Source organism: Chelonia mydas, chromosome 3, assembly GCF_015237465.2.
Source record: "Chelonia mydas isolate rCheMyd1 chromosome 3, rCheMyd1.pri.v2, whole genome shotgun sequence".
NCBI lineage: Eukaryota > Metazoa > Chordata > Testudines > Cheloniidae > Chelonia > Chelonia mydas.
In genome coordinates, this window is record NC_057851.1 from 153,228,512 (window position 1) to 153,244,304 (window position 15,793).

General features: G+C 42.8%; 1 protein-coding gene across 9 annotated transcripts in view; it reads left to right on the forward strand.

The window, feature by feature from the left end:
* The first annotated feature begins 864 nt into the window (after positions 1 to 864).
* The window catches only part of TMEM63A (transmembrane protein 63A), a 39,368-nt gene continuing 24,439 nt past the window's right edge, over positions 865 to 15,793 (forward strand). The window contains exons 1-8 of one of the 9 annotated variants that reach the window (XM_037895630.2): positions 1,027 to 1,170; positions 2,987 to 3,231; positions 4,340 to 4,432; positions 5,062 to 5,340; positions 6,163 to 6,357; positions 11,812 to 11,891; positions 13,271 to 13,331; positions 14,872 to 14,909. In XM_037895630.2, coding sequence (XP_037751558.1) covers positions 6,175 to 6,357; positions 11,812 to 11,891; positions 13,271 to 13,331; positions 14,872 to 14,909 — 362 coding nt within the window. In that variant the 5' untranslated portion in view covers positions 1,027 to 1,170; positions 2,987 to 3,231; positions 4,340 to 4,432; positions 5,062 to 5,340; positions 6,163 to 6,174. The other 8 variants (XM_043543568.1, XM_037895628.2, XM_043543565.1 and 5 more) reach the window with 8 other exon arrangements.

The window sequence follows — 15,793 nt, forward strand, 5'->3', positions numbered from 1 at the left end:
ATTCAAGTTTCTTCATCAAAACATCATACTGTACCAACCAAGTCAAATGCCTTACAGACGTCTAAGAGTATTATATCAACATTATTACTTTTATGATTTTTATCAACCAAAATTCTAATCTCGTAAAAAAATGATACCTAGTTTGGGAAGATGTATTTTCTACAAACCCATGTTGACTGGCTTTAATTCTTTATTAATCTAGTCCCATATTAGCCACTCCATTATTTTGTCTAGGACTAATGTCAGGCTGACAGGCCTATAAATTACCCAGGTCATCCCATTTACCTTTTTAAAATACTGGCATAACATTAGTTTTCTTTTAGTGTTCTCAAACTTCCCCAGTGTTCCAAGAGTTATTGAAAATGAACTGTATTGGTCCAGCCAGCGTTTCAGTCAGCTCTTCTAAAACTCATGGTGCAAGTTACCAGGATCTCCTGATTTAAGTATGTCCAACTTTAATAGCCGCTGCTGTCGAAAATCCTCTTGAGTTACTGTTGGAGTGGAAAGTGCTTAATCACCATAGTAAAACTGGACATCCTGTTTTTCTCCCTAATATGAAACAGAAATATTTATTGATTACTTTTGCCTCTTCTGCAGTATTCTCGACAATGCTACCATTTCAGCTTTGTGAAAACAACAAGTAACAAGAAATGCATGAGGGGGAGACAGAGAGGGTCCCTCATCACAAGGGAAGACACAGAAGGAGTGGCAGGGGGCCACAGAGGGACACAGACAGGGCAGTGAGCGGGCAGCACAGCAGCAAGGCAGGCGCCGGGGGGGGCCCAGGGCAGACTGTGGGGCACGGGGGGAGCGAGCACCAAATGGCCCGTGGGGACGGGAAGGGCAGAGGGGCTCCGAGCGGACAGCGAGGTCTGGGAGGGCACTAAGAAGCGGTCCGTGGGGAGCGCTCAGATGAGCACAGCGCGGAGACGGGGGGCGGTGCAGGACGGGCTCTAAGCGGGGCAGGCAGGCAGGCACCCGGCACGGCCACAGGGGCGGGCAATGGCCGGGCTCGGCGCTGCTGCTGTGGGCGGGGGCGCATGCGCGGCTCCCGGTACTTGTTGCTTTGACTTTGTTACTTTTGGGCCCCGGACGCCGCCCCTGCCCGGGGCAGGAGAAACTCGCCAGAGCGGCCGGAGACAGCGGGCGGGCAGCCAGGCGCCGCTGCAGGTAATGGGGAGGCGGCTGGGAAGCTCCCGGGGCTGCCACGTCCCGTGCTGGGAGCTGCCAGCAGGAGCCCAGCTCCAGTTGGGGACGGTCCAGTCCCGGACGGGCCGGCCGGCTTCCGGCCTTACGAGGCGCCCCCCCCGGCCCCAGCTTACGGGCGGGAGACCCACTGAGCGCCTACCTACAACCCCGCGCCCTCCAGGCCCCGAACCACTTGCGGGCCTGGCTGCGGTGCGGTGCGGTGTCCGTGCAGGCTGGCGCGTGGTGGCGGTGGCTGATCGAAGCCAGAAGAAGAGTTTTCCTGCAGGAAGTTCCTGCTTGAGACCCAGGGCCAGCCGCTCCCCAGGCCCCGTTCCTGGTTGTTACCAGCCACCCATTACGTGTGCTGAGAGCCCAGCCCACCTCCATGCCTTGCTTGGACCCTCTCTCCGGCCCACGGGGAGCTGGTGGAGGACGGTGGCCCTCTCTCCACTCTATTGTGCGGATCAGGAGCAAAGGGGCCTGTGGACAGAGTATGGGGTTAGGGGCTAGGAATCCCTGAGCACTAATCTGGCTCTGCCATTGACCTGCTTTGTGATCTTGAGCAAGACCTTTCACCTCTCTGCAGCCTCTGTTTTCCCATCTGTAAAATGGGGACAGTAATATGTCCTTACCTCCCAGGAGTGTTGTGTAGATTAACTGGTCAACATACAGCACTTTGGAGAAGCTCTTTAGTATTTATCAGTATATACTCTGTGTGTGCGTGTGTTCACACCATTTTAACAAGCTTTTTTTGTGAAATTCTGTGGATCTCAAGTAGTGTATGTACAATGAGCCATTTTTGTAGAAGTCAGTCTCTGGGTATAGTCCTATTTCCTATATAGGAAATAAAGCACCTGGAAACTACAAATACTTCTAGCTGGGCAGATACCAAATTTGCTGTTCTTCCTCTGCTGCTTCTGGGCATGCATTGGGGAGTTTTGTGTTTTTCCATTGCTGCTGAACTCCACCAACAACCAGCTCCAGGTCATCTGGCAAGGCAGGTAAAGGTAGCTGTATTAGTCTCAGGATGTTAGAGACACCAGGTGAGTGAGGTAATATCTTTTATTGGGCCAACTTCTCTTGGTGAGAGAGACAAACTTTCAAACCACACAAAGCTCTTCCTCAGGTCAACTCTGTGTGGCTTGAAAGCTTATCTATCTCACCAACAGAAGTTGGTCCAATATAAGATATTACCTCACCCACTTTGTCTCTCTAGGGCAGGTAAAAGCATAAGGAAATATTAGCAATGTGTTTGTTTTTTTGACACACAGAAAAATGTATGCAAATATACATACTTTTAGTTGCTTATGCAGCCACTCATCATGGCAGAAAACTTGGGCTCTCCTGGTAAAAACACTGCATCATTGGACTTGACTGACTGGCTACAAATCTGGCTCCCTACTGCCCTCTGCAGGAGATAGTCTCAGTGGGCTTGTCTTCGTTGCAAAATTGATAGGCGTTGCAGTGGCCCCAGCTCGAGGCCCAGCCACACAAAAACCTTTACCTTGAATATAGTGGTGCTTTTGACTAAAGTTGACTGGCCTAGCAGAGGGCATAGGCTAATGTTCAAGTTAGTGCAATTTGTCAGCTGCTAACATGACCACTCTGTAGTGTGGACCCAGGCTAGCTCCCCCCTAGTTCCCCAGTGCCCAGAAAGGACAGACAAGTTTACCACAATTCACTGGGGCTGAGGTGCTTAGGCCTACTTGCAGCTTGGGGCAGAGCCAGCCCTGTCAGTCACCAGCTGCAGGGGAATGCCCCGCCCCCTGCAGTTCCCTCCAGTTTTCTGTCTCCACAGAGCTTGGCAGGAGCCTCTCCAGCCTGCCCTGCCCCAGGTTTTCAGAGGAAGTCTCCAGCCTTCTATTTCTAATTGCTGGCGAGCCATTTGTATCCGGAACTGTCCATCAAATCCCCAGCCACAACCGGGGCTGTGTTTGCCTTTTGGGGAGATTGTCCCTTCGACTTTGCTTTCCCTGCTGAGGTGTTGGAGTGGCTGGTGCCCCGACAGGCTCCGGGCAGAGAGCTAGGCCGAGAAAGCCAGAGGTAAAAGGAAAGGTCTGTGTCTCCTGCTCTCTACCCCTTTGGAGCTCGCCCAGCTCCATGGACAGAGGGCAGTTTTCCCCTCACAGTGCAGGTTGTGTGGGGTTGTCTCAGCCCCCACTTCCTGGGGTAGGAAAGGAGAGACTGATTTTGCTGGGCAAGGTGCAGGCACCATCTCAGTAGCCCATTCCCGATGGGATTGCCTTGCCCGGGCAGCAAAGGAGGCAGGCAAGACTGGAGAAGCTAGCAAAAGGTGCAGAAACTGCAGCTCTCCAGAGAAATATTTCAGAGCCGCTGCTGCCAGCCCCCTCTCTCTAGAACCCAGTGGACTCAGGGTCTGACAGATCAGCAGACCCAGCAGAGATTCCCAGTGAAAATAAGAGATGGTGCCTAAACCTCCACTAGCAATCACATTCCCCATACAAGGTCACAAACCTCATTCTGATCTTTGCAGCAGTACCCCCAGTGGAATCCCTGTGGGAGGTGCCATTATATTTGTCATCTCCATTGGTCTTCCTTCTAGCTACTGTTTCCAAACAGGCAAGTTTTCTAGTGTGGTTGCGATCTGTGATGAGACCTACTATCATATTTTAGTTTAGACAGGTACTCTTCACAGTTGCCGTAGCACTCATTCCCAAAATAAATTTAAAAAATGCTCTAACTTCCTTCTGTCAAGCATCAAATCTCAATTTGCAGGAGCATGGACAATCTCATGGCAGAAAACTCATGTTTCCTGTGATGAGAGCAGCTAGATGGCTACCTTACAATTTTTTAACGTAATTTAAAATGTAAAATAATGTAAAAAGTAAAAATCTGAATAAATGCGTTAAGCTATAAGCTTAAATAAATGTATATAGATATAGTGTATCTTCCTGGTTAGTAAAAAAAAGTGGAATGTAATGTGGTGTAAAGGCTATATTTAGTTGCAAATCAACTAGATTTAATGGTTACCAACCAATTAAAATCAGCCTTACTTTAGAAAAATAACTAAAAAGTACAAATGCAAAACAGTGTTAAAACTCATTATTTAAATCAAGGTTTCTGGCTTGCTGATTTATTTCATGATTAAAATTAGTGATGTAAATCACTTTGATCTCTTAAATCAATCCAGCCTGTCTCCTGTGCCATGACAGTGTTACACTCTGACTTGAATTCTTAAGGCTACTCAAGACCACATTTATGTATTTGACGATCCGGAACAGAGGTAATCACGTCTCTCCATGTTGAAGACACCACTGTACTGTGATGGACTGAGGGCCTACAAACTCCAATAGAGAATTACTAGAAATAGGACCTAAAAGTCACTTGTTCTGAAATGCTGTACATTTTACTGTCTGCATGACAGTATCTTGCAGACCATCTGTAGCTCATGGGTCAGGCGATAGTACTAATGTTTAAAGTTATAATAAGGTGGTACTGGGAGGCTCTGAGTATTGATATTGTGCTATAGAGACTTTAACCTTTTGGCCACCAGTATAAATTCATACCAGTTTGTAATGACCTAAAAATCATTACAAGTTGAATGTTGTTAAAGGGACTGTATGCAATGAATTTGGAGGTCCCCATCAAGGACCTAGTGGACACAGATGCACATTTAAAAAGAAAAATCAGAATAACGGGTAACATCCCAAAGAATGTTCCCTTCAGGCCAGGGTGGAGTATATAGCTAAGACAGAGGAGGAAGCTTGCATTGCCTCTGCTCATGCTGTATTTGCTCTATAGAGAAGACTGAAGTCTTCTCCAGGGTTGTTAAGCCAGGACCTTTCACCAGCACTAAACAAAGAAAAGGAAGTCGGGGGGGGGAAAGGAATAATTTCTGTTTGTTTCTTTCAGCATCCAGAGCAGTGTTTTCTTTGTCAAATCTGGGAAGTACTTTTGTGAGAAGTATATGCTTGCAATTGGATGTACTGGATGTCATCGTCCTCAGCACGGGTTCAGAGACTTGTAATCTTTGCTCCCAAGCAATTGAGCTCTCTAGGGTGTATTCTCCCTATGAATTTGTCATTTACAGACACCTTCCATATGATGATCTTTTATTCCAAGTAATTGAGAGCTACTGGGAGTCAGGTTTAGAAGATTTGAAAATAAACTTTAAAAACAGCAAACCCAGAAGTAAGTGAGCAATTTCTTCCGCTTGTAAAGACACCTTTGTATGACTGGAATAATTTTGCCATTTTCCATATGTTGCTAAGTTAACTGAGCAGTTTAATTCATAATTGAACAAAAGTAGAGAACTAGGAAACATGCTCAGTTCTTTCTTATTAGATATTGAATATCTAACACTTTACCCTGTCAGCCAACAATCTCTAACTTCTTTTAAAAGACTGATGTCTGTTGTAGGTTTGTTTTGTGTATTGTTGTGGAATTTATAGTCAGTTTTATTAAGTTCCAAGGCATTTACATTTGATAAGTCTAAAATTCACAATCTCATATGTCCATGAGTCCTCAATAGAAGACAAAGTCCTTCAAACCATCAGTGATCATTGGAATAGCTAACTTCCTATGTCATTCCAGGAATCGGAGCTCAAATACTTAGTAGTTTTAATATTCTAGATGGGAGAATAGCAAAATTTACACATTGGACTCATGAAACCTTCCTTAGATTGCACTTGTATTTTAAGCATTTGAGCTTTGATGCCTGGTCTCTAAGAGGCTTATGTTTTGTTAGATGTTTAGAGTACATGGATAGAAATCCTGCACCAAAGAATATTTTGGTAACAGATGCTGCTCAGTGGAGATATTGTGAAATCTTTTCTCAGTGGTGGTTGGGGATGATGGTAAAATATTCATTCTGTATGAGGACACTTCCTTTTGAATCTTTCTGCACTGGGATGTTCCTGATTTGGATGCTTGTTGTGTTTATACATTTTGCTAATATGGGTCTCCTGACCCATTAGGCAAGCTGTTAATGTGACTGCTCACTTCCTTTTTCAGGGGAGACACGAGATGTTTCCTTTCCTATTTCTGGATGTTGGACATTCCCATCTAGTCTACTTCCGGAGTAGCAATAGTTCTGTCTCGCCGGATAAGACTTACTGCTACAGCACTGCACAGGGCAGTACCGTGCTCCAAGGAATAACTTTTGGTGGAATCCCTACTGTCCTGCTGCTTGATGTTACTTGCTTTTTGGTAAGCTTTCTTTTTAACTCTTGCAGCTGTAATACTTCTGGCCTGTCCAGAAGCTCAGTGTTGTCTAGAATACTCTCGCTGTCTGATGGGAATTTAGTAAAGAGGAATTTGTTTCCCAGAATCTTTAGAACAGAAATATTTTATGAGGCCAGCTTGCAGTCCTGTCTCTCTAGCAACCTCCTAAGTTTCAGTTGTCCTGCTTGTTGCTCTTCTGAACCACCTTTCATCAGGGAACTCCAAAGCACTTCACAAATATTAATGAATTAAGCTTCACAATAGCCATGTGATGGGATTCTGATCGGTAGGCACAGAGGGGCTAAGGGACTTGCCACGGTTATGCACTGAGTCAATGGTAGTACCAGGAATAACACTGTAGGCTACTGGTTCTGTGCCTTAGCCACAAGAGCATCCTTCCTCCCTATTGGTCATTCTTATGTGATATGAGGGTCAGCTGGCGTTTGAAGATTTCTCAAGAAAGAAAAGCTAATGCTGAATACGGTTACTGAATTGAGGAAAAACTTCCTAATGGTGAGATCTATTAGATGATGAAATAGAATTTCCACCTTCTGGTTCCTTTAGGAAACTATCACTTTAGACCCTTCAAATTAGAGTGTACAAAGCAGCAGAGAAAATAACGTACAGAACAATCTAGACTAGAAGAAGGAGGAACAAGATGACAAGGCACGGGGCTAGAATTTCAAAGAGAGGCCTAAAATACAATTGGGAAGAAATTTCCTTGAACATCTACGTATGATTTACTGCACACAACTATTCAGTCTGCACTCAAGTGTAGGTGTACAGATGTTCACAGCTTTGTACATGCAAATAGACCTCTACCTACTAAAAAGTTGGCCCAATAGCTCATTTAATCTCATATGACTATGACATTAGACTGACTAAATGGCCTCTGCCATAGCCAGAACTCAGGAAGCACCTCTTCCTATTTTACAGGGACTAAGTTGTTAATTTGTATTCTGTACATGTCTTTAGTTTTGTTCAATGATCTTGAGCCTGAACAACTCAGATTCATTCAGAGGAATTAATAATAACTATATTCTGTGCATTATGGATTAGGAACTTAGAAAAAAATTAATGGGTGTTCTCATTGTGAGGTTTGTCACTGCTGTGCCCCTGATGAATGAAGGCCACTGTCTCCAATGCTGGGACCAGAGATGATTTAAAAATCATGTCTGGGGTTTTTCTTTAAAAAAAAAAAAAATCAGTTTTTTTTAATTTAAATCATAATTTATTTACTGATAGCTAGTTTTTTACTTTCTTCCTATTTTATAGCTTTTAAATTCATAGATTCATAGATATTTAGGTCAGAAGGGACCATTATGATCATCTAGTCTGACCTCCTGCACAACGCAGGCCACAGAATTTCACCCACCACTCCTGCAAAAAACTTCTCACCTATGTCTGAGCTATTGAAGTCCTCAGATCATGGTTTAAAGACTTCAAGGAGCAGAGAATCCTCCAGCAAGTGACCCGTGCCCCATGCTACAGAGGAAGGTGAAAAACCTCCAGGGCCTCTTCCAATCTGCCCTGGAGGAAAATTCCTTCCCGACCCCAAATATGACGATCAGCTAAACCGTGAGCATATGGGCAAGATTCACTAGCCAGATTGCTAAAGTAGATATTTTGTCCCTGTTTAACTAGTTTCCTAATTGTTAGTAGAATTTCAGATTTTACCTAATTTTCTTTTTCTGTTAAGAAATATACTTAAAATGCTTATCTATGCTGAAAAAGTGACACCCAGGGCTCATTGGCATCCTTACTATGAGAACAACACATAATTGAAACTACAGTTGATTGCGATACCTTGTAGGCCAGTGGTCATCAACTGGTCGATCACGATTGACTGGTCGATCCTAGAGGATCTCCCAGCTGATCATGATCTCTGGGGGTGCAGCATGGCTGCCGCAAAGGCAGGCTTCCTGCCTGCCCTGGTCCCATGCCACTCCCAGAAGCGGCCAGTGCGGCCCTGGGGCCGGGGGGGGGCAGGGGTCTCCCTCTGCGTGCTGCTCCTGCCTGCAAGCACTGCCCCCGCAGCTCCCATTGGCTGGCAATGGGGAGCTGTGGCTGTGTGAAGCCACGTCCGTCCATCCCCCTTCCCCCCCCCCCCCCCCCCCCCGGGGGCTGCAGGGCCATGTTGCTCCCTTCTGGGAGCGGCGTGGGGCTGGGGCAGGCAGGGAGCCTGCTTTAGCCTTGCTGCATTGCCGACCGGGAACCACCCAAGGTAAGTGCTGCCTGGCGGGAGGCCGCACCCCAGGCCCCTCCCAGAGCCAGCACCCCAAACCCTCTCCTGCACCCCAACCCCTTGCCCCAGCCCTGAGCCCCCTCTTTGAGCCAGCACCCCACAAACTCTCCTGCACCCACATTCTGCCCCAGCCCTGACCCCCCTCTGAGCCAGCACCCTGTACCCCCTTCTATACCCCAACACTCTGCCGCAGCCAGGAACCCTCTCCTGCACCCAAACTCCCTCCTAGAGCTTGCCCTCCAGCCCCCTGCCTGAGCCCACACCCCCTCCCCAACCCCCTACCCCAGCCTGGTGAAAGTGAGTGAGGGTGGGGGAGAGCGAGCAACAGGGGGCGGGATGATGGAGTGAGTGGGGCGGGGCCTCAGGGAAGGGGTGGGGTAGATCCTGAGTTACCCTTAAATTAAAATAGTGATCTTGGGCATAAAAAGGTTGGAGACCACTGCTGTAGGCTATTTGCTGACCAGCACCATCTTCCAATCTATTGAGCTTCCTCTAGTCAAGAAAGCTTAAATGCTTTGACCAGGCTGCACTTCTCCATTAGGGTTTGCAGTGTGAAGTCATTGGGACTTGTGCTCCTAAGTCACTTGGTTGCTTTTGAAAATGCCGCCCATAGGTGCCAAAATATTTTTGAAAATTTTGATGTATTTTTCACAATAACATTTTGAATGGATTAGAAGTCTAAATAACTTTTTAGTGTTAACGCTGAAGGAGTTTTGAAGTGCTTGATGTTATGCCACTAAAAAGTTTTTAATAAAAATAAAATGTTAGCTCCTTATGCCACAAACACTTATGTACATGCTTAACCTTAAGCACACGAATAATTCGACTGGAAATCAGTGAGACTAATTCGTATGAGTAAAATTATGTTCCCACTTAAATATTTGCAGAATCTGGGCCTTAACTTTCAATATTTTGTTTTTTGTTTATAGAAGTTTTGTAGAACTCAAATATGATACCCTACCAGCAGTAGCATTTTTAAAACAAACCAACCAGTGTTACAATTCAATTTATTCTGCATTTTAATCTAAAATTGCGATGGCAAAAATTTCCAAATTTAGTCTTAAAAAACCTCACCCTGATTTAAATAAGTGGATTAAAAATAATAAAGTGATTTATATCACTCCACACTGGCTGTGACTCCTTTCATTTGTCACTTGTAATGGCATGTTTAATATTTATAAATGTTTCCCAGGTGATGACTATTGGAAGTAGAGGAGGATGGGCTGAGGTAGAAACTTGTGGGTGCAAGTTCCACACTCTAGCATCCCTGTCCACTGACCAAAAGCTGCTACCTCCTTTATCCTCACCATGTTCCTGTTGGGATAATCTGGTCAAGGATAATGGGGGGCAGAGGCTACAGTTCTTAATGCTTGACTTGCATACTCCACCCCCCCCACCCCCAAGCTAAGATCATTGCTGCTTGAAAAGACACAACACTAGCCTATCCCCAACCAAGAAGGAGAGCTCCAGATCTGCTTTGGAAAGTGGCAAAGTAGATTAGAACATCAATGAAGAGCTCCCTAGGATTGATCTAAAACACTGTTGTCCTTTCACCTCCTCCAAAGTAGGAGCATAACTTTTGTTGACTGCATGCTGAGTTTCATTTAAGAGCCTCTGATAAGAAATAAGCAGAATTGTAAGGGATTTTAACTCTATTATTTCTGGAGGTTTGTTTGGGAACAAGTTTTCCAGTGAAAGTTAACAGCCAGTGTGTTGAACACAGAGGATCAAATGCATCTCTGATGAATCTCCAGCGAAGGCTAAGGATATACACCAGGGATGAATTTGGCTAAAATATCTTAAATAAACAGTTTTAAGCCACTAGGAAAAGAAATTTAAAACCAGCAAACAGACTTGGTTATTGAGGTTCCTAGTAGTAAAGTGAGAGTCAAGGAATCATCCAATTACTGAGTTTAGGAAACTGTACTGAAGAGTAGTCCAAAATTTGCTCATCTGAAGGCCATGCTGGCAATTGTTTAGGAACCCAGAGGACACCCCTAACTTGTTTAAAATAAAATAAAACACAATGGAACAACTAGTGGCCATCTTCATTTTCAATATGGAGACACAGTCCAATGTGCAATGCTGTGCCTGGGTGCCAGTTTGAATGTGAAGTACTTAATCCTGGACTTGTCCTTATTAAAAGGGAAGGTGACTGTGAGCCACACTGTAGAATTCTGTGCTGGCCATTTTTTGGGTACAGTTGTACTTCATACTGACACTTGACTTTTAAAATGTTGAGTGTTTGCTTTTGGGCTGCTTTCCATAGAGGACAGGGAGGTATCTTCTCCCTCCATGAACAGCATTGCACTGTGAGCCAGGCACATTGTGGAGCATTTTTGCTTTTATCCAGCTATCACTTATTTGCCTCTGGGTGCCAGACTTGAATGGCCTGAATTCATCTGACAACTCCTGTGTTCCTCTGTTTGTGACAAAGAGATGTTTGCAGACTTCTTTTAATAAGGACTCCATCTCCTATCTGATTGCCTCTCAATTTTTCGTTCAAAAGTTCTCTGTAAATCTATGAAATATGGCTTGTTTTCTAACTTGCATGGTCCTAATTGTTTGTCTTGCTACAAAGGAGTTAATTTAAGGGCAGGATTTAAAAAGGGCCTTGGTGATGGCATTTATGAGCCATAATAATGATTGTAATTATCTACACTGAGGGGGATGTAAGCAGATTTCAGGCTTTACCTGCATATGGACTTGCTCCCACCACAACTATCTGCATCACTATAAAACTTGCCAGTATGAAGCGTTCATCATACGTTTGGGCACTGTTAAATAATAGTAATGGTCCATTATGAAAGTTTTAGCTTCTTCTGAAACATTTAGTTGTAACATACTGATTAATGTGCATGTATGCTACTGCCTGCCACTGGATTGTATCAGAACTGTTCCTAGTCTGACATAAACATTAATACAAGTCTAGTTAAGAGATTTTTCTTTAGCTAAAACTTCAGGCCTGTGTTAAGAGAGCAGGAGGACTGGAGTTCTAGGCCTGCTGACTCTGTAGTCCCAAACAAATTGGTTTGTGGCACTGTGGCCACTGGATCTCTTACCCAGTACGTCCCAGAGATGGGATACCAGCTTTGATGGACCACTGGCTTAATCTGATACAGTAAAGTTTGTTTCTAAGAAAGGTATTTTCAGTTTCAAAATTGAAATCAAGGATTTTTATTTCTATTTTCTAGATTTTAATATTAGCGTTTTCCATTATAAGGAAGAGATTCTGGGACTATGGTCGCCTTGCCTTGATGTCGGAAACTGAAAGGTAAAATGATGCACAGCCAAGTCCTCTTTGTTGAAACCTGTTGGATATAGAATTAAGTAAGATAAATGGGATTTTAGGTAACTGAACTTTGCGTAAATAAGGTGTTACTGTAATCATGTATTTTTCTTTACTTACTTTCCTGTTTAAAATTCTCTCCTGACTTCACTATGTGAAACACACCTCTCCTTCCAACAGTTTCTCACTGTAGGACACTCTCAGTAAATAAAGCTGTGTGTTTACAGTTGTCATTAAGAGTCTTTCTCACTTCTCATGGGTGAAGGAAGTGGCAGGAAGAAGAAAAAGCAATAGGCTGCTCAAGTCTGTTAACATGTCATCTGCACACTTACACTGTATTTCTGTAGCAGAAGCACTAATAAGAATGCGAGCTATTACTTTTAGCTGGGTTCAAACCCAAGATCTTCCCATGCTGACATAAAGGATGCAGCTCTTGACAGAACTTGTCCTGGCTCAAAGGACCTGATTCTGTATTCTTTGAAGTCAGTGAGAGCTTTGGCATTGATTTTAATGGAAGCTGTATTGATCTTATGATTTTAAATTTCTTGATGTCATTTTAGGACACTTAGAAACTAGTGATCTAACTATTCTTGGAAAGTGGGGTTAAACTTGAGCACTTGCATTTGTCCTTGAAAGCAGTGGTAGCATAATGTAACATACCCCCAAATGAATCTGTAGGAAGGGCATGTGCATTTTGTGTGTTTTAGTTATGAAATAATTTTGTTTTTCAAGAACAAACTGAAAACAGTAACTTCCTATTTTATTGAAGACACCAGACTCTCTAATGGCTCTTTGCAATGCTACAGGACAGAAGTGAGCTGGGTGGTAGAGCCCTGGGAGAGGTGAACCAGAGGAATTATTGTAATGCTGTAGGGGGAATCTGAGCTAAGAGGCTGAAACTGTTGTGGGGTAAAGGAGAGGAGATAGGGAGAGAAGATCAGCTTTTGTAATGTTGCAGTACAGGTCTGAGCTGAGGAGAAGAATGCAGGAGGAACTCCGGTAAAGCTGAAGCCTGAGTTTGTGCAGGGATGAAGCCTGCAGAATTGGTCCTACCAGGTTCCAGACTACCTGTTTTTTTAAATTGTATTAACGTTAGTGTCCCATGAAGTATTCCATCCTTTTTTTTTTTTTGTTCAGTTACATGCTCTTTTTCTTACAAAGCTCATACTTCCTCCTTTTTGAACACTGAATAAAAGGACAAGCTTTTGTAATTAAGTATAATTCTATATACTACAATATTGGAAAAAATAACTTTCTGTTCAAGTTGCCTCACATAATGACTTGAGAATTGTAAAAGCTGGTTTAAGAGCTAGTGAATAACTGCAGCATTTCCATAGTCACTTAAATGTTTCTTTCTGTTTTAGTGAATCAAGATACCGCCCATTGTCTCTTTCCTCGTCGGTACATGATCCTGAATATGACAGTGTCAGTATTTGAATTAGACACATGAAGCATTTTGGTGTATGTATGTATGTAAAAATGTGCAGGTACAATGGAATCTGCCATAATTCAGTCTTACACCTAGCATAGATAACCAGACTCTGCTCAGGGGCAATCTCTACAACTCCAATTTAGGACGCAGTAACACATTATGAAAGGTGTGCTTATACTGGAACCTTTGATGGCTTTATGGCATCTTGTTTCCAGCCCTCTATAAACACTGTTATAAACCAACATCCTGTTGTCACTTAAAAATATTTTTTTTATTTTTGAGAGAGGAATAATAGTCTTAATATTTTGAAGAAATAAAATACTAATTTACACTTACACCGTATTTTTTATGTTCAAAGCACTTGGCAAATGTTGCTTACTAATCCTCTCAACATACCTGGTGGTGTTATCCACGTTTTACAGAATGGGAAATTGGGGCACATATGGGAAAATCATGTAATAAGGCCATATATAGTTGGCGGCCAAGCTGGACAGAGAAGGAAAACAACTCTTAGGCCAAATTTTAGTTTGGCCTCATCTATGGCCGTTGATTTTGAGGGACTCTTTAAACAGCTATGATTCAAAGTGCCTCAGTCCTCCTATGTTTGGGTGCTGTCCAAGCAATGTTACTGTTTTAATGTTGTTTTAAAGATGCATCTGCTTAATTAAAAAAAAAAAAAAAATCCCTGAAACTAAATCACTGTCTGAGCATCTTGCTATTAACTGAAGATTGCTCTTTAATATGTTTTATTTTAAATCTTTCTTCCGCTCTGGAGGAACTTTATCTTTTAAATTGTTAAATAAAGACATATTTCTCTAGCTTGGGAGTATTCTATTATGGAAAAGGCCTAGGGAACGTAATAGAAAAGAAGTTCTTTTCTGTAGCTTTTTGAACCCTAATATGGAATTTAATAGAGAATTATATCTCTTCTATAAAATTCTAAAGGATGGTTCAAAATCTTATATGAATAAGATGTAATTTTCTTTTACCTTCTTCATAGATGGTTAAGATTGATGTCTTCAAAAGACTGGCTTCATCCCTATTAAATTATATAGGACTCTTCCATGTGGATTTTATTTAAAATTGTAAGGGACCTTTGAAAGGTCTTTACATTTTTTTTTTGTTTTGTTCTGAAACTACTAGTTAAATCCAGTTCTACTTATGGGGCTTGATCCTGAATTGAATTTAATGGGAACAGGATTGGGACTAATACCTATATATTTGTCTTAAAATCATATCTAAGATTTTGTACTTGTTTACTTATTTGAATATTCATCCCTTGGACTTTCTAATGTTTTGCTAATTGTAAACTGATTTTTGGGATGAGTTTACAGCATATGTTCTCTGTGTTTATAGACTATAAATGGCATATGATGCCCTGAAATTATCAAGACCAATTTAGCAGCTTTTTTTTAACCTAGTAAGAGATTAGTTTATATTAAACACTCCTATTAATTGTAAAGATTACAGATACTATTGTCTCTTGGAAGCAATCAACGTTTAGAAGCTAACATACTTTCTCTTTTTTTCTAGGGGTTTTGTTCCTGGATGACATCTGCCTTTCGAATGCAGTAAGTACATGAAGCAGAAACAGTAAGCCATGGTTTACTTTTTCTGATGTGTACATAATTTTAAAATAGGGAGACAGTTTCAAAGATGGAAAGTGATAGACTGTATCAAGGCATAATACGTAGGGATAGAACTGACAGTATATGAGCCCAAACTGGCTCCCATTGAAGTCTGGGAGCATGAGGTAGGTCTAGGATTGTAAGGTCCCATTCTTCAAAGAGAACCATGTAAGCAGACCCCCAGTAAAGCCAGTGGGGCTCTAAGCAGGCACAGAGGTCTGCCCACGAGGTTCTCCTTACAGAACTGGTGCTTCAGTAAAGAGGGAATGGGTCTATCCCCGGAGCAGTTTCTCAGTACTTGAATATTAAAGATTTGATATTGGTTCTTCATACCTATTTGCCTAGGAAATCATAACTTTTTTGGGGGGGTCCTATTTGAGTAAACAGATCTTTTTAAGGAAATTGTTGAGGGTGGGTAATAGGGAATTCTCTGGGGCTCCTTTTCCATGTTGTCCTCCATCTTTCTCATTTATTCTCCCCCTCCCAAGAACCCATGTTGGACTGATTTTTGTCCTCCTGACAGTAAATGTGGTTCCTTGCAAAGCCCTTCCGTGCCTTTCTTTAATTGGTTGGGAGTGGGTCTAAGACTAACCTGTAGTCACCTTCCTCCTCAGTCTTCCCTGGGGCAGAGTATACTTCTGCTGTAGGAGCCCCGTCCCAGATATTAAGGTCTAAGTTGAATTCAGTCTTGCAAAACTGGCATGGAAAAGCAACGTAGGTGCAAAATATGTTTATCCATCTTTTTCCAGGCTGATAATGAGAATTTTACTTGTCAAAAATATTGCCAGCCTGAAGGAACAGAATTTTGCTGACCTAGTTTCATTCTT